Consider the following 27,528-nt stretch of genomic DNA (forward strand, 5'->3'; position numbering starts at 1 on the left):
ATAAGTTGAGTCATTCTCATATGCAACCTTGTCATTCATGATGCTCTTCAACTTTAAATGTGTTTATCTGTGTATCCTCTAGATAGGACAATTTGTCTGTTTAAACACAGGTGGTACTCTCTGATGGACGTGATTGCAAAGAAGACTTAACTAATGTAGCATTCAGAATATAAGTTCATGCGAGAAATGGAAAAAAGTGAGGGTAGTTGAACACTGAAGCAGGTTGCCCAGAGAGGTTGTGGAGTCTCCGTTTTTGCAGATGTTCAAAACCCAACTGAATGTGGCCTTGAGTAACCTCCTCTAATTGGCCCTGCCTTGAGCAGGTTGGACCAGATGATCTCCAGAGGTCCCTTCCAGCCTCAGCTATTCTGTGATTTATACAAAACAAGATAATCTGCTTGTGGTTATATATAAGTTATGCTTATTTCTGGTGGGCAATACTTAATGGGTCTTGTGACTTCTAATAAAAACTGCTAGTAAAATGTTTCTGCAATTTCTGTTTGACTGTCAGGCTATCTTGTCAGTCCCATAACCTGTAGTTTAATTCTTCCAAGCAAAAGTGATTATTTTGTCATGCTAGTAATTTGCAGAGATTATAATAAATTATAAAGATTTATGATTGACCAAGCTGTTATGTACTTAATCTTTTTTGGGTTAAGGAACAAAGTGTAGAAAGCTTGGTAGCAATGGTCACCTATTTAGGTCTTGATCCTGTTGTTAACTTTTGCAAATGATGGCTGCTTGAAAGAACTTAGTGTATCTTTGCCACTGAGTCTTGCAAATTCTAGTACTGTTATCAGTGCAGTCACGATAGCTCTGACTGTAAGGCTTTTCTATAACACTGTCTATTGTTTGAAATATTTTCGTATTGCTGCTACAAAAAGGCCTAGACTTTCCCATTGATGATGTTAATATTTCAGATAAGAATGGAAGGCAACAAGTAAAAGATGGTACAGGTAAAATCTGTACCATCTTTTATTGTAGTCCAAATACACCGCTTCTATCTGTCTGCTGCTGGTGGAATGGGAGGATTACAGTACTTGCCTTAAAAAAGCCACTTCCAACTATAATGTTTTATTCCTAATACAGTGTAACTTTTTTTCTGTTGCAGAAGGAGTTGAGCCTTCCAAGAAGAGGAAGTTTGTAAGTATATGAAGTTTCTTCTGTTGTGTTCACAGTACAGTATGTTTGACAGTTTTTGGTAAGATAGTCTTCTTTTCAGGGCAGTTAAAATGAAGGTTAAATGTGGCAGCTGATCTGTCTTAAAATACATACAAAGAAATTAAGATTTTAAATGAAAACCTATGGGTTGTGCAGTGACCATTTATGTCCACACCCCTCTCTAGAGAGCTGTTGTGAGGGATTTCCCCAGTGACAAGTTCTTAGTTGAAGCTTCTGTTTTGTTCTGAAGATTTCTCTTGTTAAAAATCAAGGAAGAAATTTGTGTTCTTCATGAATTATATGAATGAAACTTGACACATAAGTAGAAGTATTTTCTTATGGAATTCTGTGAACAGACCTGTGGATGAAAAGATAGGAACAAGGAACAGATGAGTTCTACTAAATGTACAGGGTTGTTAAGCCTACTGTGTTGATTAGTGGAAGTAGAGACTGTATATTCTTGTAAAAATTGTTACTGAGTTAGAATAATACGAATTCAGATACTGTGGTTTAGCTGTGCTTAGCTAAGATTTCTGTGCCTTGACTTTGTTTTTCTAGTGTTTTTGAGGTGTTTGGTTTTAAAGCTTGTGGTTTTAGTGGTATCTAGTTTATTTCTTGTTCTTTATTAGTAATTTATTGAGAAAGTATTGGGTTAAGAACATAGCAAAATGTCATAAGAAACAAACTTACTACTTCTTTCAAAAAATACCTTAGGATTACATTACATTAAGCCTGTGTTAATATGACGTGTTGTGACTAAAACCATAAGCCCTTGCACAAAAGGCCAGTTACTTGGGTTTGTTTTCCTATACTTGTTTTCAACTTGATAGCTTTTGGTGACAGTGTTAGATATGTGAAACTGTAATTGCTGGGAAGGTGCAGTTAAGTACTCTCTTATTCTGACTTAAATGGTGTACCAGAATTCTGCACTTTGTAGGACATATGCTGACTTGGAAAAGACTTTCTTTTTTAGGTTCTGACACATTAAAAGTCTTACACTAAACAGTAAGCAAAGCCAACATTTAAGAAAAGTCAAGAAAATATAAAACAAATCAAGTAATTGACAATTTACAATGATAAAAACAACTAAGGAAAATTATTTTTGTTACCTTCTTTTGGTGCTCTTGTTTTTGTGGACAGAAGACTGCCTTTATTGAAGTTAATGCCTAAATTACTGTTGACTTCAGACAGAGCAGAAAGTGACTCTTGAGGCTTTTTTTTAAATCCATAGCTATGACCTCACTCTTGCTATGATGTTTGACATTGAATGTTGTTGGGAGATAATGGACATGTGAGCAATCCTACACATGTGCACGCTCGGCAAGGACATAGAACAAAGAACTCAGCAACCAACTCCAGGAGATGGGTTGGGCGGAGAAAGACATTTGAGTGTGGCGCTTATTATCCAATCGTGAGAAGGCTTGAAGCGCGTGGACAAAGCTAACTGTCCAATCATAAGGATTGCACCATGTGCCGTTCGCGTACACAGGAGAAACCTATAAAAGGGCTTGCTTACCTTCAATAAATTGGCATTGCTTGATCATACTGGTCATGTGCGTGTCCATATCTCCCGCATCTGGCGCCTGAACAGGGACCCTCAAGATTGGCACAAGTCTTCACTGAGGACTCGACGGAGGTGCAATCAAGGGTGGAAAGCCGGTTGAAACTGATCCAGACCCTGCCCCGGGGTCTGAAGGTGAGAAGCAGCACGCTGTAATTTGGGTTGAAGATCCGCGAAAAGAAGCGGCGGCCGGGGAGGAATGGGGTCTGTTCTCGGCAGGGAGGAGCAAGCAGTGAAAGTCCTCCAAGATATCCTCTCCATGAGAGGCATAAAATACGATAAGTCCACCCTGAAAGGCTTGTTGAAATGGATCCGGGAAAGAGGACTTATCTCCAGTGCAGGTCTCATATTTGAGATATCTAGCTGGGAATCCATAGGAAAAAAGCTTTGGGACGTGATCAGTGAGGGAGGAAGGTCGGCAGAAGAAGTGAGCGACTATCCCCTACTCTGGAAGCTGATTCGCGAGACAGTAGAGGAGCTGAGTGACGACCGCGTGGCTGGCGACCGCATGGCTGGCGACCACGTGGCTGGTGACCACGCGGTTGGTACTTCCGCCTTTGCAGTGGTAGAAGCGGCTTCTGGCTCTGATACGCCGCCTCCAGTGCCTGCACCGCTAGCAGATCCCATCGCGTTACGTCAGCTGAAAAACCTGTTTGCTTCATCGGTGGCGCTGGCGGGTTAGAGCGGGAGCCGCGCGGGCGGGAGCGGGCGGTGCCGGAAGCGTGCCTGGCACCGCGCCAGAGGAGAGCGAGGGGAGAGAGGGGGCATCCCTGGAGCCCAGCGGGGGGCAGGGCACGGATGGGAACGTCGGCAGAACCGACGTATCGCCACCCGCGCCTGCCGCGCAGGGAGAGAAACCCCCCGCCTCACGAGTCGGCGTTTCAAACAGAGAAACTCCACTCTTGCAACTTATAGACAAGCTTGAAAAACCGGCTGCAACACGGGAGGAGAAGATGGAGCACAGACCGTACACCTTTTCATCTGGCAAGCAACTGCAACCGTCTGCTCCTGACCTGCCACCTGACTGTTCAGTTCCAGTACCTGCTTCTAATCCATCCTTGCCATCATCACAGGTGGAGGCTGCGCTTCCTTCGTCTCACCCTACAACTTCACATCTTTTTTCTTCACAGGTACAGAGTGCCTCTGTGGCCACACGCCGATGGAAAGGGAGTATTAGAGATGCTATAGTGGAGGGGTCTTCTATTCCTGAAAGTGTACAAGCGTTTCCTGTTTCTATTAATAGTGTTAGTGGTACTAATGAATGGGATCCTTTAGATTGGAAGTTGCTTGAAAAGGCTAGAGCTTCAGTAATGCAAAATGGTCTTCATCATCAATTAACAAAACAAATTATTAATTATATTTTTTCATTATCATTGTTAATTCCAAAAGATATTGATCAAATAGCAGCAGTTATATTAACTCCATCTCAAAAAATGTTGTTTGAAAGTGCATGGGCTAAATTAGCTAATAATGAGCAAGCTCAGCCACAACCACAAGTCAGTTTCTCTAATGAAGTGTTGCGACTATCGACTATGGCAGTCAATAGCTTGTCAAGCCCTAATGTCTTTGCCTGATACAGAAGGGAAACTGTTGCAACAACTAGTTCACACTCTTGATCAGAGAAGCATTGTCTACTTTATTATTCACATCAGAAGTCACCAATCCAAGAAGGATTAGGGTATGGAAATGAACTAACTGATCAATTGGTTGCTCCAGCCTGGTCTGGGCCCTCTCCAAATTTGTTTGCACAAGCTAGAGAATCTCACAATTTTTGCATCAGTCAGCAAAAATGTTGCATAAACAATTTAAAATTCCTCTTGCGGATGTGAAGGGCATTGTTGCCTCTTGCCCATCCGGTCAAAAAATAGGGTTTGGCCTGGGAACAGGAGTTAACCCACGGGGCCTATCACCTTTGCAATTATGGCAAATGGATGTTACTCACATAGCAGAATTTGGTAGGTTAAAATATGTACACGTTGTTATTGATACCTTCTCCATGACTATTTGGGCTACAGCTCAAGCTGAAGAGACAGCTAAACATGTTGAAAAACATTTATACAGTTCTTTTGCTGTACTTGGAGTGCCAAGAAAGATCAAAACAGACAATGGTCCAGCATATATTTCTGGATGCTTCCAACGCTTCTGTATCTTATGGGGCATCAAACACTGCACAGGAATTCCACACTCTCCCACTGGACAAGCAATCATCGAACGGGCTCATCAAACTCTGAAGCAAATGCTTCAAAAACAAAAAGGGGGAATGTCAGGTATGATGCCAGCTGAACGATTAAACAAAGTTTTATATGTTTTAGATTTTTTGAGGCTTACAGGAGAACGTCAGGAACCACCAATGATGATTCACAGTTTAGCAATAAAGTGTGATGCTGAACAATCTATGGGCACACAGCAACCGTTAGTTATGTTTAAAAACTTAAATACTGGGCAATGGGAAGGACCTGTTAAAGTACAGTTAACAGGCAGAGGTTATATGTGTTTGCTTACAGATCATGGCTTACGATGGGTTCCATCTCGCTGGGTGAGGCCTTGGAAAGAAGGTCAAGCTCACAATCCTAAGCCTTGCAATGGTTCTAATTGATTAATGCTCATACATTCTGAATGTGTTTATTGAAATTCCTTCCAAACCAGTAGGGGCCCAGGTTACATAAGGAAAGTTAACTATGTTCACAGGATAGTTGAAGAAGTTGTTACAAGAGGAATTGTTGGAATTGTTGTAATTGTTATGTTTGTTATTATTTTGCCATGCTTAGTTTGTTGTATTAACAATCATTGCAAAAAAGCCCGCACGGAATGTGGATTGCTCAAAACCAAAAAGAGGAATATGTTGGGAGATAATGGACATGTGAGCAATCCTACACATGTGCACGCCTCGGCAAGGACATAGAACAAAGAACTCAGCAACCAACTCCAGGAGATGGGTTGGGTGGAGAAAGACATTTGAGTGTGGCGCTTATTATCCAATCGTGAGAAGGCTTGAAGCGCGTGGACAAAGCTAACTGTCCAATCATAAGGATTGCACCATGTGCCGTTCGCGTACACAGGAGAAACCTGTAAAAGGGCTTGCTTACCTTCAATAAATTGGCATTGCTTGATCATACTGGTTGTGTGCATGTCCATATCTCCCGCAGAATGTTATGACATATTTTTCTCTAAGTTTGCAAATAAATCACCTCAGTTGCATTAATGTATTTATTTTTATAGCTCATCACTGACATGCAAGTGCACATTCTGTAATGTTGCTGAAACTTCTATAGGAATAGCCCCTTGTCAGCATAATCATATCTACTTATTGTGCTTAGGATTATTAGTGCTTAGGATTCCGCAGATGGTATTATTTAAAGATACGTTTAATACACTGTCTTAGTTAACAGGGCTCATAGTGCTGAGGCTAGCAAAGGCTGTAGCATCAGGGGTTGTGTGTGTGGGCCATGTTGGCCAGTCTGTTTGCATGTTATATGTGTGTTGACATGAAGACTGAATTTCAAAATGTGAGAGGTCCTGTGGACCTAAAGGTTGTGAATGGCTCCAGATAGGCATAGCACTTTGTCTTCTGGAGCTTCAGAGCCAATGGCATGCCAAGGATGCAGCTTTAAGTAGGATGGGGAGAACTGGTTCAGGGTTGATTAAGTAAAGAAGCTTGGAAAGTGAGGTTTGGGTTGATGAATGACTGGAATTGATCATACCTCCACCTCGCTCTTTGAAATGATCTCTTACTCTCTTATATGATACAATCAGAGGAGGAAGGAAAGAGGGATTCATGAGGAAAAGTGTCTTGCTTATGGTTCAGCATGTTTATGTTTCAAAGTGCTAGTGTGCAAAATATTTAGGCTTCTTTTATGTCTTGCATTATTTTTTATACTTAGACTGGCTACTGGCTGGACCATATATATGCAGATAATTTTAAAATACATGTTCTATGACAACGTAAAGGAGACTGCTGATTCTAAGTCTCAGTGGGATGGGTTATGGTATATATAACATGGTTATATAGAAAGGTGGTTATTTGATGGGAAGCATACCAAGTGACAAGCTGTTTGAAAAGAAGTGGTATTTGACTGATACAGATTACAAGCCTTTCCCTACCTGTTCTACTGAATCAGCCAGAGTTCTTGGACTTACTTAGCTATGTGCTCAACTTGTTGACAGAAGTGATACTCGGGTTTCTTTTATTAAGTTGATCAGATATGCCATGAAAGAGGGCAATGCTGACTTACTGTCAGCAATGCCATAAGCAGAGGAGTCAACCCATTTAGTAGCTGTTATTTTGAGTTCATTATCTGTTGGCATCCATTCTAATGCATGGTGTTACCTGCTACAAGTTGGCAATGCTTTTTTACTTGTTGAACCTCATTTGCCATTTATCTGCCAGGGGTACCCTGATTATACCATTGGGCACATACGTTCTTGCCATGTGTGGAGTTATTCCACCTAATAGCTAACCTTTTGATCTAGCTCTATGGCTGTCAACCTACAAGCCCAACTACTTTCAGTTAAAAAACATGCCCTCTGTTTTCACTGACCTTTCCATGTTACCATTGCTCAGTCCAAATACAGAGACTTCTCTGGAAACTAACACTTCCCTGCTTTTTGTTACACAAGATTCAGCTGATGCTAGGGCAGGGTAGTATGAAACTGTTTCCTGGTTTTGAAATAGAAGACTAAAGATGAAGGGCATGGTGGTGGCAGAAGTCAAGAAAGAATCTAGAGGGGTTGGAAATGTGCTTATGTCAGAAATGTGGGATGTAATGTGCTTTAGGGGAAACTGTGAGAGAGAATTGAGGACATAAAATGAAGGAAACTAAAAGGGGGAGAGGGCTGAACTTTTTCCATTCTTCCCCAGATAGTCTGTGGCTGTGACGCCTTGCTTTGGATCTCACAAAATAAGTTAAGCTTTTTCTGGGCCTCCTAGAATTAAACCCAGTTCTGATTTTGTTATACAGCAACTCCTAAAGGTTAAAGTTAACTTTAGCACAGTTGGCATAAACTTGAGATAAGGGGTGCTGGATGATAAAGGAGTGAGCTTTTCCATCCTCAGAGCACACCCTGGCTGGCACAGGTGCTTGTGTGGGCACAGGCAGAACTGATCCAGGTTGCAGCTAACTTCATGCAGGTTCTTCAGCATGTTTGACTGTGCAGCTGCACAAATGCCTTGCTGGCAGCAGGGTGTGGTGGCATGGAGGCAGTATGAATGGCTGGGAGCTTTCTCTAGGGCTGTGTCTAGCAGGAAAACAGAGTTTATATAAGCTTAACATGCTTGTAAACCTGCATGGCTGTTAACTCTCCCACTTTGCTACTCTGAGAAAACTATATCAGAGTGTATTTCTGCACAAAGCCAGTACAGAATGGATTACAATGATTATTTATATGTTGTTATATTTTTATTGATTTATTTTCACCAAACACTTTCAGGTATCAAGTGAGACATTTGTGCTTGATGTTAAGCCAGACCCAGAAATACAGATTTAATTTGATCAGAGTTAAAGTGTTGCTTATGATGTAGGTCTTCTTATGAACCAGAGAATGCCAGATTTTGTCTAAAAATCCCTGTCCTTTACACATTTAGAGAATATCTAGCTGGAGTAGGTAGCCTGAGAAGAACTCTGAGTGGACCTTGTGCATTAACCAGGTGAATTTTCATCATTGAATTACCCTCTTTTGTATCCTTCCCATACCCACAGAGTACAGCAAAATGAGAACTACAGAGAGACAGGGGATTAACTCAAAGGTTATGGCACAAAAATTACACTCAGCTTTAAGCAGGTACATTCTGGTTTAAAATGCCTTTCTCCTAAAAATGAATTAACAATGTGAGGTGGAGAGGAGCCTTCAGAAACAGTAATACTTGAAAAGAAGTAAGCAGGTAAGTAGAGGAGGTTCCTTCTTTCTTAAGAGCTTCAGTGGTTAAAGCACCTGCCCTAGAAATAAGATACCTGACTTTTCCAGACTAAATAGGTTCTGTTTCCTTTTTCTTTTGTGTAATCTGTCAATTTCAGTTTAAATCTGAGCTAGATAACTTTTATGTATTTATTTTTGCTGTATCTGTCCTCTTGACATTTCTGAAACTAATTTCAGTAATTATAAAAGATGGACTCTAGTTCAGTAACAGCAATTATATAATTTGCTTGCACCTGTGGAAATGTCAAAGTTGGTCACAGAATTTTCATAAAATTCATTTATGCATTACAGTGAAGCAGCTGATGTACTTGGATAACAGCAACATAAGAGTGTGACAAGCCAAGAATTCAAGAGAAACACTAGTTAAAACCACTGCTTACTTAGAGGCTAAATTAAATGTTTCAAGGAAGTTAATTACATTTTTGTAAGACAGTTTTTATCAATGACAAATATGGTCTATTAGTTAACTTCAGGGAAAAAGTGCGAATGAGAAATGGAATGGAATTATGAAATCATGCCAAGTATATTTAAAAAAAAAAAAAAAAGGCAAGCTTTGAGATCAGTTTCATGCAGGTGGACAAAACTATAATTTGATTGACAGTTTTTGTGTGCATGTGTATATGTATGCTTACAGATAGATATATCTATTAAAAAATTGTCTGTGTATATAAGTGACCTATGATAAGGAAAAGTGTTTAGATGGGGTGCTAGAGCATCCAATGGAAACATCAGAAGTGAAATACATTGGTTGTACATGCTTAACTCACTCTGAACAGCTGCCTCTGAGTTTTATCTCCCTAATTCCATTGGCTTCTTTGTGGCTTGAAGGACACAACTGTCAAGACAGTCAAGGAAATTAATTTTGAGTATCTGTGAAGAATTGAAAAAGTAACACAAACAAAAGCCTCCAAGCACCCCAAAACATGTAAGGAAGAGTGCTACTGCCTTTGTCTTACCTATGCATATTCTTATGCATACAGCTTTGCAGCTTTTTTCATTTAATGTGTTTTTGCAGAAGGGCACTATTGTGCTGAATGTGCTTATGTGGTGGCACATCATTTGCAAAGCACAGAAATTCAAATTTGATTAATTATAGCTGAAGACAATCTTAATTTAAGTTCTGGAAAATAGTGATTGGTTTTGGAAAATTGTTATCTAAACAGTTTTAGACAGATCACTATAATACTAGATTTTTGAGAAAGAAAGTATTTTCCATGTTAATTATAAAAGCTATTCCAAATGTAGTCTTGAGATACTCCAGTTACTGAAAATTTTTGTTCCTAATAAAAGTAAAAACCCTATTTCTGTTTATGAAAGTTTTAATGCATGTTTAGATTTTTTCCTCTGGAAGTGCACAGCCTCTGCAATCTGGTGTTCATTGAGAGAAATTGAAAAATAATAAAATAATTACGGGAGAAGAACTAATACTTTGAGAGAACTTTCTTCAGAGCATGCATCAGCAGTTAGACCTAAATATGAGTAGTGGGTTACTCATGCTATGAAACAGTGTTGGACTGGAAGTTTGTATTGCTGTCTTTTCTGTATCCACTTTGCTGCTACTGCTGTTCAAATTTGTGTACAGATGAAGTAAACAAGATGACCTGAGGTGTGTGTTCTGATAAGTACTATTGTTACACAAAGAGTATAGACATGTACATCAGTTTGTTCTTCGGAGTGTCTGCCTCTGAGGTAGCTGTGACTCACATATCTTCTGTTGACCTGAGTTTTACTGCAAATTAGCGTGTCCTGATACAAGACTGACTGATGGCAGTTTAAGGAATTCAGTCTGCCTGGACAAGGGATGTGGGGCAAGGTTGCCCCCAGGAAAGTTCTTGTTGCATATATCTGTACTGTGTTGACCTTTGTCAAGATGTGGAGGGGTCAAAATAGGTAAGGAGGCTTGTGTGCCAGAACTGACAGGAGCTAGCCCTTTTTGACTTGGATAGCTTGAGTGGTGCAGTTTATACTGTGGGTACAGCTTATGCTTAGCTATGAATTTGCCTGTTCATGAAGTTTTCCTTCCATTACATATACATCATGTGCTTTTATCACTCTCTGCCCATATGTTAGAGCCATAGACTTAGTTTGCTGATCTAAATTATATCTGGAAAAGAGTAGCTTTCTTCTGTTGGGTTAATTGCATCCATGTTTAGGGTTTTTCAGGTATAGTAGCAAAAAAAAATATGCTTTTTTGGTGTCACAGTCAATAATAACTTTTGATATCAGCAAATAACACAGTATTGTTAAATTGTATGTCAGAGATAGAGGGATTTTCTGGAAGAAGTGGAAGCTGTGGGTAGAGTTGAGAAGGTCTTGTGCTTTAGAGGTCTCAGAGTAGAACCAGCTATTTTTTTTCTTCCATTTAATTTTCATTTCCATTTTATCCACTCTTTTTTCAGCTTCATCTGAATTTCTCTCAACTGTCTTTATCTCAGCCCACGAGGTTTTACCTTTTGCTTGTGATTCTCTTCCCCATCCTACCATGGGAAGAGAAGTGAGCTAGTGGCCACATGGTACTTAGTTGCCAGCTGTGCTTAAACCATGACAATTTGTTACCTGCAGTTTATTTGTCATTTGGCTGAACTACCACAATATTATATACCTTGGCATAAAGCATTCAGGAAACTCCTGTTTATTGAGATTGCTTTACTACCTTCTGAGGAGCTAATGAAATGTGCTGCCATGTGCTGGCTTTCCCCAGAACTCCAAGTTAAGAACTGCGTTGTAGTTACTGCGTAGCTTGGGATACAAATATTGGGAAGACCACCTGAAAAAGTAGTTATGTAGATACTTTCTAATATTAACCTCTTACTTTGCAGTAGTGTACTACTACATTTTCTTGTACTGTAGTGTTCGGTTACATGCACCGTAGAGATTTATTTTGGGTGAAGTCAAATGAGAACATCCTCTGCAGGCAGTTAATCTGATGTACTCCTACCCCTAATGGGGAAGTAAGCAACCAAACAGTGAGGTTGTACAGAGCACATGTGTTCTAGGAAAATGCTCTTGGATCACTGAGTTCATGTAATGTCCTCGTGTGCTTTCTTCGCTATGTCAGGCATCTGTGCCTTCATATTGGCTGTTGTCTATGACTTGTGATCCTTCTTGGCTCTCACCCAATTCTTTCACTAAGCTTTCATTAGCCACTAGCCTTTTTTATACCCAAGCTATATTCTTTGCCAGTCTCCCCATGATGGGCCTCTTTCTGAACATTTTAGCTCTTCATGGTTCTTACTCTTTCCTTCCCCATCCCAATCCTTCCCTTGCCATCCTGGGGTCCTGAGGAATGGATTCTGCTTGTGAACCTGTGCCATGAGAAGAATAAAAGCTACTTCAATATCCAGAGGCTGCTGCTGGATGTGAGAGGGATTTGCGGTCAGGTAAAATTTCAGAAGATAAATGCTTCCTTCTGGAGGACCAGAGACAACAGCAGGATCTCTGAGGAGCAACAAAGCAGGCACGTCCTCACTGGCAGAGGTCTGGAATGAACTGGGAGATGCTAAAAATCTTCATGCATCTTCCTCTGAAGGCTTTACACTATAGTCCTGGGCAGCAACGAGTGAGACAGCTGTAGGGAGAGTTGGAGGAGAAGAAAGGCTGGTTAGAACTTGGGGACAAATACGTGTCCATGGTCTATAGACAGATATTTAAGTTTAAAGCAGCCAGAATACTGTGTGACAGCAGGAGGCACCTGGTGCTGACTGTCAGGGCCTCTGTTGTCCAAGGCTCGGTATGGTGCCTGCTCTATAGTTAGGTCACATTGGCTGTTTCTTGTTTGTTAGTACCTTGTGAACTTATTGCATGTTTGTGACCATACCTATTTTTGCCTTTACTACCACTTCTCTCTGCCTAAAACTTTTGGGCCCTGTTGACTTCCCTTCATCCCAGTACCTGCCTCCCTCTCCCCAAAGGAGTTATGGGTCATATTCACCCTCTTAGGAAGTTTTGTTGACAATGCAGTTCTTGACACACTTCTGTTTTGCTGGAGGTTTTCCATCCATTTGTATTTTCAGCCTTTGCCCAAAGCCAAGCACCTTCCTTGCAGTTATGTTCTCTGGGATAGAGCAGTGGAGAGCTGGGGCAGGGATCCTGAGCCAGGTTTAGGCTTGCAGAACTTCCTCTGTGAACGTTATGGGTATAGGCATGCCAAGAACCTGGTTGCAAAGTGTTTTGTGTATGGGAGGATGGGTCATGGCTCCTGGGACTATGAGTTGATGGCTCAGTGTGAGAGTGGAGGTTGCAGAAGCCAAGTAAGTTACTTCAGCCACAAGCGTGGGCAGCAGGAAGGTGGGTGGCTTCTGTGGTAGTCTGAAAGGCAAACCAGGGATGGACAGCAGCAGGACAGAGCTCTTCTCTTGTAGGTTTGGAGAAGGGAAATGCTTCTTTGGTATGATACCATTCGGTTCTGCAAGCACTAAACAGCCAGTTCTGCCTTTTTGATCTTTAATAAGTCTTTGCTTCCTGAATCATGGCAGCAAGCTAACCTGGCATTAGCATACTTACCTGTCATCCATGTGCTCTTCTTCTCTGCTATCTCTGTCCTCTTGTCCTTTCTTCTAAATGTTGTTGTGTTTCTGCTTCTCTGTCATGTTTTTTCAGCAAGCCAATCAAGCTTAGACCTGTGAGGTTTACTGGGGTGTGTAGTGATGGCTCTCACAGGCATGTGTAAAGGTCAGACAGAGTACTGAGGATAACTGGATCAATAATATTGCTATGCTTTGCCTGAAGGGGGTGGCAGATAACTGCCACAGGGGGAGAGGGTGACAGTCTTTTAGACTGACACAGGTTTTGGGAGTCTCTTACTTTATATTCATTGTGTGTTTGTTGCTACGGTGCAAAAGGCAGTGTAATTGCATATAATCACACTTTCTCATATCGCAGAGGCTTTGCTCATAAATGTTTAGTGTGGTCATGCCCCTAGGCATTGAAGGCAAGCATAGCATTTGAGACAAACATGCTATCCCAGGTGTCCCTAACAAGAGGCTGAGTATGCCTTCGGAAACAAACAAGTTCTTGCTGTTCTAGCCAATGGAAAAGCTCTTCTGTGCTTTTGTAAAGGTTGTACAGAGAACATACGTTGGTAATGCTTTTTTTCCCCTTTGCTATGTGGTACTATTTTGCAGTCAGGTGACTGCACACACATCCCACTTGAACACAGCATGTGATGGAAATGAGATTAAACCAGGCACATTCTACATCCATGTGTCGGTATGGCATTGAGATCCAGCCTCAACTACTCTGTGATTCTTCTCAGTATCATTGAGATGCTGCTGAAGATGAGTGTTTATGGATTCTTGTCATACTTTGTGGATGCTTCTCTCCTAGATTCTGCTAGGAGACACTTAAAATGTTTTCATTTATGTGTAAAAATACGGCTGGTTTTATAGATGATATGAGTCTGTCAGAAGTACCAAGAATATATCTATATCTGTGTCTAAATCCAGAAAGCTTTTAGCTTACTGCTCTGTAAATCTGAACTTCGTTTTGGTTTTTTAGCCAAGTTTTACCAATAAGCCATACCAGCAAATCTATATTGGGGGTGGGGGAGAGGTGGGGTTATTGTCACTTCTGAGAACCGCTTGTTACATTGCATGTAGGGCAGAGACACTAAGCAGGAAGTCTGTACTGGGCCTGGCTGAGCTGGAATAGGTTTTCCCCTGTAGCAGCCCCCATGGTGCTGTGGTTTATGCTGGGAGCTGGCAGGGTGTTGATAGCACCCCGGTGTTGTGGCTACTGCTGAGCAGTGCTTACACAGCACCAAGGCTCTTTCCGACATTTTCTAACCCCAGTGGGACGGGGTGGGCAAGATCTCGGGAGGGGACACAACAGGACAGCTGACCCCAACTGACCAGAGGGATATTCCAGACCATGTGACGTCTGCTCAGTATAAAGCTGGGAGAAAGGAGGACGGGGTGGGGTCACCCTTGGTCCTCTGAGGAACCACTACGCGTGTTGGAGCCCTGCTTCCTGAGAAGGCCTGACAGCGGCTCTTCATGGGAAGTAGAGAATTAATCTGTTCTCTTTTTTTTTTGCTTCTGCATGCGGACCTTTGCTTCGCTTTGCTTATATTAAAACTGCTTTTGCTTTACCCACAAGGGTTGGTCTATCTTATTTTCTTTCCCTTCTTTGCCCTGTTGAGAAAACAAAGGGAAAGGTGGAGGGGGGAGCAGGGGGAAGTGATAGAGCGACTTGGTGGGTACCTGGCATTTAGCCAAGGTCAAGCCACCACAAAGTCACACTGGTCTGCGGGTGTAAGAAACCTGGATGATGGCTTTAGTAATTATTTTTCATTAGTGAAAGATGATGGAATAGATAGTATTTCTTAAGTTTGCAGCAGACAACAAGCTGGGAAGAAGGCAAGTGTATTGACAGTATGGGGTTTCAAAATCATTCTGACAACAGGTGAAAATACACAAAGTAAAACAGGACAAGCTGGAGACTTCTTCCGCAGAAAATACCCAGCTTTTCAGATGCAAGATAGTTGGATAGGCGATAGTTTGCAGAAAAGCATGAGAGGCATAATGGTTCCACACTGTGGTGCTGTTGGGGGGTGTGTGGGGTGGGTGGGGCAAGATGGGAGAGAGTACATCATGCTGGGAAGCTAATGTTCTGAGCAGCAAGGCAAGCAGCATTATACCCCGCACAAAATTTACAAGGCCTTATGCTGGAGTGCTGCATTTAGGTTTGACTGCTGTGTGTTGAGATGGATCTTCTGGAGAATAAATGACAACTGTCAGCTGCTTTGGAAACTTGACATGATCTGTGGAAAAATATTTACCAGCCTGGGATTATTTACTTTAGAGAAGGGGTGATCCTGCAAGTCTTCAAGTATGTGCAACATCTGCCATGATTAGGAAATAAAAGTTTTTTCTATGTTACTGGGGTGTAAAGCAAGCCATAGTGTGGCTGAATTGGAACAACGGGGATTCAGTTCAAACACTGCTGAAACACATACTGTCTCTGAAAAGCAAAGGAAAGGAGTTGAATACCTGGGAGTGTTGTGGAATTGCTATCAGCTTTTAAGAATAGATGAAACAAACAGCTGGCTGGGGTGATGGGGTAATATAGGTATAATGAACCTCTCTTGGGGAGAGAGAAGATGGTCTCTTGACTTCCTTCTAGCCTTTATCATTATCATTACTTCCATGGGATTAATTGCCAAAACTTTCTGCTGAAACTTGATGCTATATTTTAAGTATCTGTTTTCATTCAAGAAAATACTGTTTTGTAACAAGATGTTACTCATTTGGGCTTCTCTATAATGACAGAGTTCCCCACAGAAATTGTATAGGGTTTTGAGTAAGCATAAAACAGATTTATAAAACAATGAGCTTCAAACTTTGAATTTTTTTTTTGGTGAAAGACTGACAGCTCTAATTCTGCTGCTCACCTCTGTTCAGAGCGCTTGCCTACCCGTTTGCCTAATGACTATTCTAGAGAGAACCAAGAGGTATATTTAAAAAAAAAATCAGAAATACATGTAGTCTTACAAAGCTGTTGCAGAGAAGCTTCTTCAGGCATATATGTATTCGTGTGCATGATGGGCCTTTAATAAGGAATCAGTTATCAATCAATTAATCAATCAATCAGCCAAAACAGAACTTTGTCTAGGTACGTATTAGTTGCTGACAGACTGGTGTAGGGTGTTGGGAGAAGGGTTGCAGACTGGATTATAGAGTCATGAAATGTCTTATTTGGGCTTTTAACTTTTTGAAGAAGATATTAGATACCACCATGATCTTACAAAACTAGTCAGTAGAAGATATTTTTACGTTTTCCATGTATTTTGATGGAAAAATAAAAATGGGAAAGTTAAATGGCATCAATTAGCACTGAAGTATATATTTAATAATGACCAGATAAACAAATGCTCATTAAGAGCCCAAGTTTGGGTTATCCCTGCATAACAAGGCTCTTGATTTAAGAAAAAAACCCACCTGTTTAAATTGTATGTAATGTAGAACTCTTGAAGAAGTAGATCTATTCTTGCTTCTGATTTTTTTTAATGCTGTTCCTTTTGTATTGAAAGGCAAATTGAGACCATTATTATTAAAGCCTGATTTCTCAAGCTTTTTACAGTTTTGATATTAGCTTGATGTCTTTGAACAAGAGACTTTATTAGTTGAAGTTATTTTTACTACTTTCTAATTTCAGATTTTTTTTTTCTTATAGCATGTGAAATATGGTAGGAGATTATCTAAATCTGAAGTAGCTACTCTGGGATTTTTCCAGAAGGAAAAATTTTGACAAAAGGTGTGGCATTGTATTGGTTGAGCTTTTGATTTTGAATGGAATGTTATTTTTGAGCTTGCACAGGCAGGTGCAAAAATGATGCTGCCTAATAAAGGAAGATGGGAGACTGGTGGAATATGAACACTACATAAACACGTTGTATTTGATGGCATGTCTTGCTGTTTTTTTGCTGTAATCTGCAACAACAATCCAAATTATATTTAGTAGAAGAATAGAGAGATTCTCTCAGTTTTTGGCCAGATACCTTCATTATTTTTACATGTTGTGATAGTTTAGACCCTACTGGGACCAGAGACCATGTTGCTGTTGTCCCTCCCCCCACCCTCGAACCAAGTGGGGCAGAAACCCCGGGTTAAAATTAGGAGATATTTAATACAACAGTGTAATAAACAATCTGAACAACAACAATAGCGATAATAACAACAATAAACAGTAATAACAATAAACAAGACAAAAGATATACAGAGAAATACTGCAGTGAACACAGCCAGCCCGCAGCACGTGCTTCCCATGACCAAAGCCACGAAGGAAAGCTTCCTGCGCTGCCTCAGCAGATCTGACATCAGCATGGTATGAATAACCCGGCTCTGCAGGCAGCATCAGTCCCACTCATAATCATCTGCTCCTGCATATGAGGAGGCTATTCTTGCTGCAGGGAAAATTTCGGATGTGTTGAAACTCACTGTGGAGGAGTGGAAGTGAGGCAGGCTGCGAAGAGATTTTGCCAGATCTTGGCTGGTGCACATTATTGATTCCTTGTGTTTCCAATGCTATAGGATCAGTGGTTTTAGTTAAGATGTTTAATGTGACAACCAATTGCTGGGTTAACTTACCAGAGGTTTATACAGCAGCTCTGTTATTTTTAATGGTTAATTATCATTGCTAATAAACATGTTCTTTTGTTCTATTCCTTTGTTTAGTAATAAAAACAATACTATAGAGCTAACAGCAGAATATGCAACTCATTTATAAAAAGTTTAATAAAAACATAATTGAATTTGAGTGCTTTTTAAAACTATAATGTAAAAACAAATCCTTTGCAGAATAGTAGGAATTACAGCTCTAAATAGGCTCTAGCAAAGTGTTTTTTAAGACCACCTGGGCTTTTACTGTGTAATCCTGTGACACAATGAAATGCATTATAGTAATTGCTTACTGGTGTCAGATTTATGTGTATGTCTGTAAATGTCAGTACACCCATGATACTGAGACAATGAATTTAAGGCTGGAAGAGGTCATCTGGTATGTCTGTCATGGGGTACCAAACAGTCATCCCCCAACCCTGTGAGTTTGTAGTGCTATGGGCTGACATACATTGAACACAGATAACAAAGGAACATGCAGGTTCTGTCGAAGTCTAGCTACATCCCTGCAGTGACAAGGATTTTATTTTGGCATGCTATACTGAGTCCTTTGCATAAACTGAGTTCCTGGGTACAGGCAAATGCAAATACCTTCCATCATCCTAACCCACTTCTCCTCCCTTCTTCAGGGAAACAAATGGAAAATAACCCCTCTTCTCTTCCTCATCAAATCTGACCAAGATGAAAAATTCCTTGCCATTACAAATTGTGCAATTATTTTGAGTCTGAACATATGAATGAGACATGTCAGATGGGGATCTAAGAAAAAGGATTCCTCTCACCATCTGGTATTGCTTCCTTAACTGTGGCCTATCTCAGATATTTTTGGAGAAAGTACCTGGTAAATAACAGAACAACCCAGGATAAAGTGGCCAGTTACACTTCAATAAGAGGAGTACTTCATGACCCTTTCCGGCAGATAGCTGAAGCATGAGATTTGTTTTATATGCATTGCATTGGTCAGTCTGTCAACTTCAGCCAGAGGTAATGAACTGGTAGATTCATATTTCAGTCTTCTTACATGGCTACTTAATAATGTGCCCAGACATGCTGTGTTGGAAAGAATGCAAAAAAAAGAGATTGGCCTTGTTTTTTCACCCCATTGCTTTAGTGCTATGCTTTCCTTCTCACTGATGCCAAGAAGCAGTGTTGCACTCAACTGCTTCTTCATCGTTCTGCTAAAACTTCTTTAGAAACTACAGTGTTATCAGTGAAGGAGCTGTTAGGATCTTGAATGTTCTCAGATTTATAACTTTGCTTTCCACCTGCTAGAATTCTGCAGTGTCTCAGGTTTGAACATTCAGTCTGATGGTAAAATTACCTACTTGCTCATCTGAGAGAATTTCACAAAGCTAAGTTTTGCATATAGCAGGAAAAGAAGGCAGACAGTTGAATGAACAAGCACGGGTACTAGAAACTGATCTGTTAAGAGAGCTGTTATAGCATCATGGTGAACTGCTGTTTATTTAACAGTTGATCCTGAGGTCTTAAATTTTCCCATGGGCATGAGAGGATGCAAAGCTATCGTGCTGGAGACAGTGTTGCTAAAATATATATATCTATATACGCACATATGTAGAGATGCCTCTCGTATACATGCATGTATATACATATGTAGATTTATGCATACATTGCTTATGTTTTCTCATTGCTACAGGTGCAATACAACACTAAACAAGAAAAACAGTCCCTGAGTAACACTTCTCAGCTACAAATATGTAACTCTCACGCAGTGACTTGAGTATCTAGTCACTTAGTGTATGCAGCTGACTTTCACAGATGAGTGTTGATAGTAACTGTGATGCAGGTGCATTTTGCTTAGAGATTACTTTATTGGGACTATGATTGCAGTTCAGAACTACGAATCACAAGTGTTTGTCTGATAGACCATCTGGGAGGATGCACACTGGGTAGGTGGTCATGGGGATGGAATTCAGTGTGCTCTTGAAAACTGGGAAATAGAAGTTTCAACTTTTCTTTTTAAGCTTAAGAAAATGGCAATTGACTTACATAGAAAATATGGACAGAAGCATTTGTTTCTGTCATTGTGACTTTTTAAAGCTATTCTTAGGCCTCTCAATCACTTGTAGAATTACAGACTGCAGTACGAAGGCCGCAGTGAACAAGGGTAATTCTGTATCTAAGGTGTACTTATTTTTCTCCTCAGGAGGAAGAAGACACAAGAGACCAAGTAGTAACTGTGAGTGCTAGGATGATAAGGACAACACAAACCACGTTGTAAGAGTTTTACAATCCAATAATTGGAAAAATAAGTCAAGATAAAATATAATAAATAAATTATCATTCTGAATTATAATTGTTTAGCCTATGTTAAAATTTAAAATCTGTTTAAAAGTATTAGTAAGTGCAGGTATTTTTTATTATCTTCAAAACATAGTATACAGCCAGATCTCATAATGTCCCCATAAGATAGGTAGGTGTTGTCCTTAATTTTCAGGTTGGGAAACCTGACCAACAGAAAATAAAGGACAAATAATAAGTGTCTTTGTGCTGGTATTACAGTTTTCGTATTATTTAGTCTTGTATTCACTGGATTCTGATGACTTTTTAAAGCAAGGCACATTTTTGTATTACTATTTCAAAACAGAATTCCTGTTTGAAAGGGCAAAAATAAATGTTGTACATCTACATAAGCACTGTTAAAAAGACTTTGCTGGAAATGCATAAAGTCTGAACTGGTGTGCTAAACAGATTAAATTATAAAGATAATTTAATCTGAATTTCTGACTGTCAAAGAAGGAAGGTGTCTGTTGCCATTGTTTTTTGAGAGTTGATTACTAATTCTTGAGTACTTTTGAAAAAATATTAACCAAGAATGCATGCAGAACTGGAAGATGCACTGACTTGCTTATTATCTCAGTGTAATTGCTGTTAAATGTTAAAGACTAATGGAAGCCAGAGGCACTGTTAATGGTACTATTGTGTTACCATCATTTAAGGGAAGAAGCAAGCATGGTCAACAGCTGCAGAAGAAGGGGACCTTGAAAGCATAGAATATTAAACTGCTTAACTGTGGCATAGAAGGAAAGTCTTTCAGATTTGTGTTTCAAGGAAATAAAACATTCCACTGTACTTTGCTGGTTTTGCTTGGTTTTAACCAGACAATTTGAGATTACTAAACCAGAGAGACCTCAGCAAGGATTTAATTTACTAACTTGAGCCATGCGTTCTTACAGTTCCCTTTTTAAATTTGGCATTCATCTCTAGAACTATCTAAGAGTAGACCAGGGTTTACATTTGCAAAGGAATACAATTCTTAAAGTCTTTCAGTGCTGTTCATGACTTCTTGTCTGAGATTCTTTCCAGATTAGAAATTTCTCTATAGAAATTGTGTCAATATAGGCAAAACTTACCAGTATTTTTTTGTTAATCTGCATAAAAAGATCACTTTATGTTGCAGATCAGTGTGTGTGATATTAAAAAAGGGGCATGAACCAAAACAGATGATACTTGGTACTGCTGTGGGGATTGGCATGTCCAGAGAGGGGGGAGAAAACAGGTGTTCAAGGGAGTTCTTCAGGAAGTTGAAGTTCTGCTTGATCTAACTAGTTTTTCTCATGGAATACCATTTTTCTTGTTTGGTCATCTTCCTCAGCTGTGTATGGTATTACTTACCCTTTGCTTTGTCTGTTACTTCCATACCTCAGTGTTACCTCATTGTAACTATTGTATACCTCATGTGATGTACAAACCTGAAATAGCTGCTGGTTTGGGGTTTTTTTTCTTTGCTTTTTTGTTTGTTTTAGTTTTATGTACCAAAACCTTCTGTTATACCTAGTACCAAGAGTGGATATTTCTGGTCTCTGCAATATTGCTAGTAGAAGTATTCTTCTGGTGAAACAAAGCTCAGCAGGAAAAAGTAGAATTTCTTCCAGTAGCCATAATACAGTAGAGCCCTGAGGTGAACCATCCAAGCATTTTAGCTTGCAGGTGCTGCAGATTTCAATTTAAAATCCCATACGTGATAAATGAACTTTTAACTTTACCACAGATATTGCAGTATTTGTGTCAATTTAATATTTTATGGTAATAGTGTTGTGTTAAACTAGTGGAATTGTTTTTTTCAATAAAATATCACTCATGACACTTAGGGATGATGCCAAAGATTAAGAAAACACTTAGATCACTACCTTTGAGACAATGACCTTACTGTAGCCTTTTCAAGTATATTGAATGTCATTTATCCTAGGAATAAACTACAGTTACTTCAAGTGAATGAATGAGATTTATCTTTTGTGGTACAGTGAGCCTCCATTATAACTTCCACTTGCTTCCTCAACTCTGTGTTGATGGGGTGATATTAAGCTGTCTGAAATTAAAAGCAAGCAATTGCTTTGATCAAACTGAAGTCAGCTTTCACTTGCAAGGCTTCATCTGATTAAATTGCTGCTAATTTTTGCCCCCAGATATGTGAATCAGTTCCCATTTACTCCTGCAGTAATGGGAATGCAGATTGCTCTAATGGGCAGAATCTGTTCTCCTGCTATGTATTCATGTCCCTTTTTCAGTAAATCAGTAAATTCAGTAAAAATTCTGTCGGGGTAAGGCAAAATACACAGAAGAATTTTAAAAGACAACCTATAGCTCAATCTCAGATCAGAGTAATTTACCACTAATGTGACGTGAAGTACCTGCATGAATTAGCTCAAGAAAGAGGTTGATTTATTATGTTCTCAAAATAGCCCTTACCTGCAGTTGCTGCTGTGCGCAATTGCCAGTCCAACTCATTCTTCAGACAAGACAAGCTGGCAGTGTTGTCCTTCTGCAGGTAGAATGTACCTACTGTCTGATTGTAACGTTTCACACTGAAGCAGTGTTTAGTGACAGGCTATTCTTTTACATGTTTTTTATTGTTGCACAGCTTCAGGAACAGTGGGGAAAAAACCCACCTTGATTGTAGACTTGTCTCTTCCATTCACCCCAGTATTAAAGTTGGCCTTATGGGAGTAACATGTAAAATTTGTATTGCACCTTTGAAGAAAGTACACCTTTCTCCTTACAAGCTAGTCCATTTGTTGGTTTGTGTACAGAAATAACTGTCGTACAGTCCTGATTCAGTGGAGTTGGCTGTCCTCCTAGGATTTTTATGCTCTCCTACTCTCTGTGCCTTCAGTAAAAATTTAACAGTTTTATACAACAAAAATTAAGTACTTTGTTACGTGTGCACATATACGTACATAGATAACAGGATGACGTACCTAACTAAAGGTTAGTATGCACAAAGTTAAGTCCTTTGAAGATTGTATAAGGCTTACAAAAATGTGTACATGTGTGGTGTGCAGAGTTTACCTGTCAAAATTTTCTCTGTCTATCAGAAACGGGACTTTTCAGCAACTGAAGCGGTCTTACATACAAAAGAGATATCAGAGGAATTTTAAGGGAACAGAGCTTGGTTTGAGAGATGTTGAGCAATGTGAATAGGGAGCTGCCTGTTCTTGGTAGCAAGGGGAGTGCCAGGGACCTGTGACTGTAGGTGTACCTTACACTCTGCTTCTATCTCATTAAATTTCTATTCTTAAATGTTTGTTTCCAAACTCAATTTGAAAAAAACTGTAGGCATGGACAGCTTCACCTGATAATTTCAGTGTTGGACCTGTTTGAGTCTTAGTTGATTCTTGTTCTGTTTTTTTTCAAGTTTGAGAGTATCGTCAAAAAAATGGTGTTTTGCTGTGTTCTGAATAGAATTTGAAGAACGTGTTTTGAAAGTGCCAATTAGACTTGGGCATCTTGATCTGTGTGCCCTTGCAAATCTGTGAATTCACCCGTCGCAGCTTGTGGACTTGAACCGAACCCCTTAGATCTAGTTGTTTTTCTTTTGGGACGTAGGAGAATTTAGAACTTCCTTAGACAGGTTACTTACAGGATGTTTGGCTTAGTAATGCTTGCTGGGACCTTAGCTTAGTAATGAGATGTCTGTTATGCTTTAGAAATTCAAATGTATAATTCTAGGCATCCTTCAGTTTTGTTTTCAGGTATCTGTAACTGAAGGCTGTAGGTAATACATAACTTAAATGTAAAATACTTTCCAAGATAAATATGTAGGAGAAAGAGAGACTTTAATGATTATTTTCTACTGTGTGGTTGAAAGAGCAGTCTAGTTCACCAAGCCCAGTTCAGAAGTTTCCTTAACCAGGAGATTTCCTTCTGTCTCTGAAACCCATGGTTCTGTACCTGTGACCTCACTCATTTCTTACAAAAATGAGCCAGGAACGCAAAAAGCAGCAGCTTCATTTGGTGTCCTGTACTTTGACTAGTCTGTAGAAGTAGTGCAGGGCCAGAGCTCTGGCAAAAAATAAAATAATGGGGTTGACATTATCATACTGTGCAAGAGGTACAAATAAGAAATTGCATAGGAAAACTATGCAGGTAAGATAAAATATTCTAGCTCTTAAATAACTATAAATAAGTACTTGCACAGTGCCTTTGCTTCTCATAGTGTTTTATAGAGCATTAAAAAAATGCTAGTCCTCATGGAACTATTCACAATATTTATTTATTAAAAGGATAACGTCAGACTAAGAGAGGGTACATAAAAAAAGGAATATAATTGAATTAAACCCAGCATCCTACACAGTGTTACTGGTCTAAAACTGACTTTATAAACTGTTGTATGCTGGTTTAGTTTTATGTAAAGTTACGTTTAAACCTGAAATTGATACACTTGTCTGCAATTTCTAGGTCCGGCTCTCACCCTTAATAAAAATTCTAGATTCTTTCCCTTTAAAATTCAAGTGCAATCATGAACGGAATGAGAACTTCTCCTTTTGTATTAACCTCACTGTTTCAAGAAGATATTTTTCAAATACCCTGGCAATTAATTTTCTCTGTTAAAGGAGAAGAGCCAGTTTTTCATTCAGTGGTCTGCTGTTCTATTACCGCAGAGACTGCCTGTCTATTTACCAAGGAAAGGGATAATGTGACTTAAACAAGATGGCTAAATCCTATTCGGCAGGATCAGAGGGGGTGGTGAATGTTTGACATTTGCCGAGATAAACTGTCTTCAGCATAAAGGCTTTTTTTGCTCTGTGGGCTGGCACAGGGAGGGGAGACCTCTCCTTCCTCCGAGGTGCAACGTGTGTGTGCGTGTGTGTGTGTCGGGGCGGCAGTAGCCGCTGCAGAATGCCGGGGATGAATTACTTGACGTGCACAACTGAAGGCGCCGTTTGCTTCACGAAATCGGCGCAGCGTGCGCCGCTGCTAACCTGAGAGAGGCAGCTGGCAGCTCCTCCTGACAGCTAGAGGTGGAAGGACCCAAACTTGCGGTCCTCCCCCCGCCCCCAAGAGATCGTTAGTCCATTCCTTTATAGTGGTTCATTTTGGCTCTCTGTCACCACCAGAATGCTGCCAGTGAACGTGTTTCATGGTTACAATAGAGTGTGGTAACACATAACAGCAATGAAAGCCCAGCGGGAAAGGCTACAAATTCCAGGGCTGACCTTGGAGTAAGTATTGTCTGTCTTTAATATTTTAATGGTTTCTGCATGATGCCGGCTTTCCTGCAACCAGGAGCTGTTTAACATACGTTTGTGCTGACAGTCTGGGAGCACTGCAGCTCCAGGTTGAAGGACCACGTTTTAAATGCATTGCAGTTGGTTTCAGCAAATGTGTGAGCCCGGAGCCAAGATATTGCAGCACATTTGGAAAGAAAGCATTTCTGCATATTTAAAGTTACTGAATCTCAGTGCATGGAGCATCCTGTCAGCTTGTAGGGGAAGAATCTGTCAGTAGGCCATGGTGTCTGTCTTTCTCTCTAGCTCTCTGGTACTGTTTATCCCAGTGCTGCCTTTTAGAAAGGCTTCTGTCTCTGCTGAATATTAGAGAGCACATTATAGAAATGCTGTTCGTGAAAATCCTTCGGGAACGAGCTGTATTTTACATACATAACTACACTAATGAACTGTATTGACATTCTGGAGGATTCCTGATAGTCTCTGCAGTAAGTATGTTTACCTAATTTAGTATTATGTTTACATGGTACTCACTTAAAACTGATTAACTCATTTGTGTGCTTTCAGCTATTTAGAGAGTAACTACATGAAAATATGTATTTTTTATGTATGGTGATAGTAAGTATAGTCTTTTATTAATAAATGCCAGAATATGTTTCCCTAAGATGTTAGTCAAAGCCAAATACTTATTTCCATACATACATACCTACAGTCTGCACTGACATGTCAGGCATGTAAGTATGCATGTTATAGTCACCATGAGAACTTGCTAATTTTATCTAGATAAATAGATATGGTTACGTCAGATCCTTTAGTATTCCCTGGGACTTCCCCATTCTTGCTGGAGAAAAACCCCCCAAATGCTGCAGATGCCTGCAGTAAAGTTATTTGGCTATGAACGCTATTATCTCAGACGTCTGCCATGTTTTAAAAAGAGGGCGATAAGTAAGTGTGAAGTATAGCAAATAATTTATTCTAATAATCACATGAAGGTGACAGAGCACTTTATTCCAAAGAACAAGCATAGATCTTTTATCAGCTTTCCCAGAACTACGTCTGTGAAATGTCAGAGAGAAATTCTGCATTTCAATCTGGCATCTTCTGCTGAGAGCAGTGTGTGTTAGCTGTGAGCAGACTAAGCTCTAGATATTTTTCTGAAAAAATAGCAATGCTAATTTCTCAGGAGTTTTGGAGGAGGGGTCTTATCAGGGAGCTCTTTAAAATGGTTTCCATGAATAATTGGTAATTATACTCCTTTTGAGATGTGGCAATTTAAATATATTTAAATTAATCTTCACTGAATTATGTAATCATCATATGAGAATAGCATCACTAACTGCAAAGGACAAAAGATGATTCATGTTACTGTTTTTTCAACATATGTATGTGTTTTTGTAATATGAGGTAATCATCATTTACTGCTTCCTCCTTTTTTATTATAACCTGACATAATTACACTTGCTTTGCCATATTTTGACAATATTTAATACTGATAAAAGTAATAATTACATTTTAAAGCCAGCTTTGGTCATTGTTTCTGCTAAAACGTTATCTGGCTAAATTTAATTTTTTCATACATTAGATTTTCTCTTGCCAGCACACTTGCTACTTTCTAAACTTAATTTACTTGTAGAGAAAATAAAGTATCATATTTTGGTCACTCGCACTTAATGATTCCCTTAGAGTCATTCTCTCATGATTTGTCAGAGTTAAGTCAATGCAGACTTAAGTCGTGTCTCCCAAATTCTTATTTTTAGTCATCTATAAAAGCATGTATCTGCGGGGAAAAAAACCCAACTTATTCCTCGAAACATTCTTTGCATACTAATCTTCATGAATTTTCTTTCAATAAAGTTTAAATGATGGGACTAAAATTATGTTGTCTCTCTGAGAAATTAGTACAGTTTTTCTATTTTAAATTCATTACTTGCACAAAGCTCTTTCAAAGAATATTAAGGATCCAAAATGGAGCATTCCAAATTTAGTAAATATAAGAATTAAGGCTTCCTGTCAGCCTCGTGCATATGCACTGTGATAATTTGTTTTAACAGGTTTTTGCATGTAATTTTTAGGTCTTAAAAAAGCAAAGCTGAAAAGCAAGTTCTGTAGAAGAACTGGATTGACACTCCAGTGTCATCACTTGGTGGGAATTTATAGATCCATAGTACAAGCACATCTGATATTGAATGGGCTGAGAGTCTGCTCCATGGCTGAGACTGATGTGTAACAGTCATGAAAATGAGGAATAATATGAGTAACTACTAGCAGGTCCAGGACTTCCACCTGCTGTGTGTGTGCCACCCACTAT

At 39.7% G+C, this 27,528-nt stretch overlaps 1 protein-coding gene across 7 annotated transcripts in view; it reads left to right on the plus strand.

The window, feature by feature from the left end:
* MAST4 (microtubule associated serine/threonine kinase family member 4) overlaps nucleotides 1-27,528 on the plus strand; it is a 320,186-nt gene that overhangs the window by 155,758 nt on the left and 136,900 nt on the right. For 6 of the 7 annotated variants that reach the window (XM_074931942.1, XM_074931938.1, XM_074931939.1 and 3 more), the window contains one exon: nucleotides 1,112-1,143. In XM_074931942.1, coding sequence (XP_074788043.1) covers nucleotides 1,112-1,143 — 32 coding nt within the window. Of the gene's footprint in view, nucleotides 1-1,111; nucleotides 1,144-25,098; nucleotides 25,215-27,528 lie in introns of those variants that run through there. The other variant, XM_074931944.1, reaches the window with a different exon arrangement.

Source organism: Athene noctua, chromosome Z (genome assembly GCF_965140245.1).
Source record: "Athene noctua chromosome Z, bAthNoc1.hap1.1, whole genome shotgun sequence".
NCBI lineage: Eukaryota > Metazoa > Chordata > Aves > Strigiformes > Strigidae > Athene > Athene noctua.